The sequence below is a fragment of the Drosophila persimilis genome, unplaced genomic scaffold, assembly GCF_003286085.1.
Source record: "Drosophila persimilis strain 14011-0111.01,24,50 unplaced genomic scaffold, DperRS2 tig00000002-arrow-pilon, whole genome shotgun sequence".
NCBI lineage: Eukaryota > Metazoa > Arthropoda > Insecta > Diptera > Drosophilidae > Drosophila > Drosophila persimilis.
In genome coordinates this window covers 14,555,767-14,560,665 of record NW_020825289.1, presented here as the reverse complement: position 1 = coordinate 14,560,665, position 4,899 = coordinate 14,555,767, and the positions used below count along the sequence as shown (strand labels likewise).

Genomic DNA, 4,899 nt, shown 5'->3' with positions numbered 1-4,899 from the left:
ATGCTGGCAAAGGTAAGGGATTATTGGATTAACACCAAAATATGTGAAAATGAATTCCTTTTAGATAATTCCATTGATTGCTTTGATGGCCAGTGTTCGAGGAGAGCTGCCTACTAGTCGGGGAGCTCCATATGCACCGGCTGGATGGCAGCCACGGGTTCCCTTCAATCTACCCAACGAGTACTTCGCTCCCATCCGTACTAATCAGGGTTCAGGTGTGAAGATCACCAAGGAACGCGTGGAACATGCTGGACGAATAGACACGCCTCAATGGAACTATTTGCCTCCTTCTCCCTCCCTACTAGATGTGCCCGAGGAGGAGGTCTTGCCCAATTCCAATCTGGGAAACTCTCCGAACAGGAACTCCCTCCGTCCATCCAATCAATACGGTGCTCCTAATCCTGATCCTAATCCTGCCTTCAAAATCATCTATCCCGATGATGAGGAGTCGTCTACTTCTGATTCGGCCAACCAGCGGCAGTCCAACGTAAGAGAGGGTCGCTATTATATCGTTTCGAAGGATAACAAAATACAGAGGGTTTCATTCCGCGCACTGCAGAAGGTCGATGATGATGATGACTTTACGGCGCAGCTGAGGTACTCCACCGTGGGTCAGCTGCAGGATCCGGTCTATCGGTACAACAGCCAGGGACAACTGGAAAGGGTCCTCAAGTAGACTCTATTCTACTGAAATTTTACAGCTTTCCAGGATAAAAAACGATGTAGTTCTTGTTCTTTTTTTGACTTTGTTTTATACAAAAATGCATCTTTATTCGTTTAATTATTAAATATACACAAGAAATCTCATATGTTCGTTTCCTTTGCATGTTTTCCATTTTCTCATCTCGTTTTGGGAATTCCTCAGCTAAAAATTAAATACAATGCTTATTTATATGAATGTGTGAATGCGTTAATGGTCATAGATGTGATCGAGATTGTGTGCGGTGTGTGACGGTGTGTGCGTGGACTAACACAATTGAGGCGCTTAAACAAAACAAACGGCAAAAAATACAAAATGGAGCACGTGGCATAGAGACAGTGGTGGAGATAACAGAACAGCTGGTAGGGGGGAACGGAGCGCGCCTGGCTATGGCAAAAATGGCGGGCGCTCCACTAGAGGGAGGGATAGATATAGAGACGAGCGGGATAGAGATAGATGGAGTAAGACAGTCACTGTCAAACTGTTGAGGAACCGCTGCCCCTGGCATCGGACTTAATACTCGGCCAGGGATTATGCCAGCGATCCCACGAAGTAGATCGTATAGCTAGGGGTCGACTTAACTCGGTAACACACAGAAGGCATCTCTACTCTCCTCCTGCTTCCCTCTAGTAGCCGTTGAACTTGCCCTGCTGCGCATTGCTGTCGTAGCCGCCGCCATTGCGGCCGTTGCCATTTCCGTTTCCGTTACCATTGCCGTTGCCGTTGCCCACCTGCTCGTAGCGGATGGTGGGGCGATAACCGTTCTGGTCAGCCTCGTACTCAACGATCTGCTTGCGACCATCGGGCAGGAGGACGTAGTAGCGGCCCACGGCAAGGTCGCCATCGCGGGACTCCATGTGGCCGAAGTCGTTGCCGGACTCGTAGTCCTGCACGTCGTACTTGAACTCGTACTTGGCCGGGCCGTACTGCTCCTCGTCGCGCTGTCCGTATCCATTGCCATTACCGTTGCCGCCGCCGTAGCCGCCGGCTCCGTTACCGTTCTGGCCCTTGAAGATCGCTCCGGTCAGAGCCGGTGCTCCATACTGGCTCTGGGGCTGGGCAATGGGGGCGCCGTAGCTGTTGCTGGGCGCCGCGATGCCGCCTCCATTTCCACCAGTGCGTTGCGGCGGCAGGTAGTTGCTGGAGGGGCTCTGAAAGCCCTGCGTGGGTGGCAGGTAGTTGTTGGAGGGCGCCTGCGGCGACTGGTTGGGGGGCAGATACTGGTTCTGGGGCACTGGAGGTTCCGCATGAGTCCAGGCGGCCAGGCAAACGAGCAGCGCAATCGATGTAAAGCACTAGGAAGAATACAAACAGCAAACATTAGCATTTTATAGGACCAAGTAATCCGCCCCAAGTAGCCCAGTCGGAAACACTCCACCCAGCAAATACAAATCTAAATCAAATTATAGTTTAAGGATCCTTTAGGACATTTTGCTCCAGCTATGACAGACTCGGACGAGACCGCCTGGATCCATTGGTTCTGCAGGCAGCGCGGAAACGAGTTCTTCGCAATGGTGGACGAGGACTACATCCACGACAAGTTCAACCTCAACTTCCTGGACACGGACGTAAACAACTATCGCTGCGCCCTCGAGGTGATCCTCGACCTGAACAATGGCTCCGGCTCCGATAATGTGACCGATGCTGATGTGGAGGCCAGCGCCGAGAAGCTGTACGGCCTGATCCACGCCCGCTTCATCCTCACCAATCGCGGCATCGACTTGATGCTCGAGAAGTTCCAGAAGGGCGTCTTTGGCACATGCCCGCGCGTCTTCTGTCAGCGCCAGCATGTGCTGCCCATCGGCCTGAGCGACAATCCCGGTGACGAAATGGTGCGTCTGTACTGTCCCAAGTGTAGCGATGTCTACCTTCCGAGGTCCGCTCGGCACGCCAACCTGGACGGCGCCTTCTTCGGCACTGGCTTCCCCCACATGCTCTTCATGGTCAATCCGGAGCTGCGACCCAAGCGAGCAAAGGCCAAGTTTGTGCCCAGGTGGGTCCTATACTCGATGTACCCTTTCCTTATTCATACCTATATGTATCCTCTCACTTCCCAGACTGTATGGCTTCAAGATCCATCAGCTTGCATATCGCTCTGAGTCGCAAGGAAATCAAAAGGACTTGCAGGAAGTTGAGACCTAGATGTGCCGCATGTCTGATCACACTAACTAAATTCCCCTTTTTGTTTGTGCTTTCTGTTCATCTGTCTACCTACCCCATTAAACTCCCATAATCATAATCATAATCGTAATTAGGCCTGCTCTGTGTGACCCTATAAGCAATTGTTTCCACACATCTCGTCTCGATGGTCTGTCGCCGATTCTGGGGCATTGTACGTCTGCGTTTTATAGCTTTTAACTGGGACGTATGCAAATTTGGTGTAATTGTGTCGCTGATCAAGTGAAGGGCTACCTCGTGGTGCAACCTGTGGGAGAACCTCATCTGCATAGGCCGACTGGGATTGCGCCACACGTTTCCGAATGGTTGGCAAAAGATTGTCTAAGTAGAAGAGGGCCGTCAATGACTTTCATGCTTCATTGGCCTTAGTACGCTTAGTACCGCTTCTGGCCGTCTTTTATCGCTGCCTGGTCATCTCTGTGCGAGTAGACTCCGTACTTGGGCAGTGGTTCGTTCTTCTTCCGCCACTCGAAGTTTTGTTTAATTTATGCATTGCAAAACGTAGTAGCAGATGGTGTTACTTCCACTGCCATTCGGGGCCCAAGTACTGGGATCGGCTGCCTTAATTGCTTCCCAGGTAACAGGAGAGCCCTGCTCATGGATGTTCTGGTTTCATCTGATCTTGTGCAACATCCGAGATAACAAACAACAACAAATAAACAAAAACAGTAGCCCCCTACAACAAATGGATGATGATGGCAGCTTATGAAATTTATTATGCGGATCTCTGGCGGGCACCGCGGGCCGAGGCGCTTGATTAATCGCCCAGCTGAACTTGACTCTTGATCTGCCACCCATATTTATCGTTTTATCATATTCCGCTGATGTTTAGGCCAAGTTATAGGTGCGGGATGGCCAATACAAGCGCTGCTTCATTAGCTTGATAAGTTGTTTAATTGATTGATCGATCGATTGCTAAAAAATTAGATTCACCAAATTTGGTTGAAGAAAAATTTGCAGAAATTTGTGTACAACTTTTTTTGCACATTTTTGATCGATTTTTTAAGTATGAGGAAATTTAGTTTAGATCCCCAAAATATTGTATTGGTAGAAATAACCAAATTAGGAGATTTTGTTTGCAGTTTCAATCACCGAATGAAGAAAATTGACTTTAGAAAAACTCTCGAAAGGATTCTATGATAAATCCTGAATAACCCATTACATACGAGTATATATGTACGTAATATGATTTATAGTATTCCGTATTATTCAGATATCCTCTTTATGCACATATGTTAAGTCTGATAAATAAGGATATATCCGATAGAAACATCCTCAAAACTTCTAATTTTCATTATCACATTATTTAATCCTTATAATCCTGCCGTGATCCCCTGACCAGGATAATTCTTTGGAACACCACTGCACACCACTTGACACTTGATCCGTTATTCGACAGTTCTTATAGTAGTATGTATAACACACAGGATCCCATCTCCCAATTCGATGATGGTGGGGATATCCTATACGATATATACCTTCATTTTGTGTTGTCACTTGTTTGGGGGTTTTGGCACACACGAAATCTGTTTGTTTCCTCTGTGGAACTCTGCTTCTGGGGTTCTTCTGGCGAAGATGGTTGAACGGATTGTGATACTGAAACAATTTCGTAGGCCAGTATTTATATTTGAAATGCGCTGCACCGACACTCTGGCTGTGGCAGAGGCTGTGGCAGAGGCTGTGGCAGATCTCTCTAACGACGTGGTATCTCAGTCAGCGTCGACTGCGAAAAATCGCGCGCCAAAATGTGTTTTTTTTTCGGAGTATTTCAATTTCGGTTTTCGAACAGCCACATCAAAAACAACAAAAAGCTCATTACAAAATAAATGCAAAGCAAAAACACTTCAGTAGAGGAAGCAAAGGCACAGAGGTAGAGCAGCAGCCGAAGAGCATATTGCTCTCCGGGCTCACGAGAGTTAGAAGACGATAAGCGCATTGGAAACGAGTATTTTTTGGCAGGTGAGGCCAATTACAATAGTAATTCCAAGTACTCTCTCCCCAACATTTACCGAAACCCAATT

The 4,899-nt window shown here is 47.9% G+C and overlaps 3 protein-coding genes across 3 annotated transcripts; 2 read left to right on the top strand and 1 right to left on the bottom strand.

The window, feature by feature from the left end:
* Nucleotides 1-676, top strand: LOC6592349. Its single transcript, XM_002018260.1, has 2 exons — nucleotides 1-12; nucleotides 65-676. The coding sequence occupies exons 1-2, from the start codon at nucleotides 1-3 to the stop codon at nucleotides 674-676; spliced, it is 624 nt and encodes a 207-aa protein (XP_002018296.1).
* A 73-nt stretch (nucleotides 677-749) lies between these two features.
* Nucleotides 750-4,451, bottom strand: LOC6592350 (pro-resilin). The gene is made up of 2 exons (XM_026985962.1): nucleotides 4,357-4,451; nucleotides 750-1,995 (listed from the first exon to the last, which is right to left on the bottom strand). Exons 1-2 carry the CDS (start codon nucleotides 4,360-4,362, stop codon nucleotides 1,327-1,329), a joined length of 675 nt encoding a protein of 224 aa, XP_026841763.1. The 5' UTR covers nucleotides 4,363-4,451; the 3' UTR covers nucleotides 750-1,326.
* Nucleotides 2,089-2,939, top strand: LOC6592448 (casein kinase II subunit beta'). Its single transcript, XM_002018262.2, has 2 exons — nucleotides 2,089-2,693; nucleotides 2,758-2,939. The coding sequence occupies exons 1-2, from the start codon at nucleotides 2,143-2,145 to the stop codon at nucleotides 2,840-2,842; spliced, it is 636 nt and encodes a 211-aa protein (XP_002018298.1). The 5' UTR covers nucleotides 2,089-2,142; the 3' UTR covers nucleotides 2,843-2,939.
* Nucleotides 4,452-4,899: the final 448 nt, after the last annotated feature.

What these genes read in the sequence shown, in the direction of transcription:
- LOC6592448 (XM_002018262.2), top strand. Translation starts at nt 2,143, where the DNA reads ATGACAGACTCGGACGAGACCGCCTGGATCCATTGGTTCTGCAGGCAG. An exon ending in AAGGCCAAGTTTGTGCCCAG is followed by an intron (nt 2,694 to 2,757) that starts GTGGGTCCTATA and finishes CTCACTTCCCAG; the next exon opens with ACTGTATGGCTTCAAGATCC.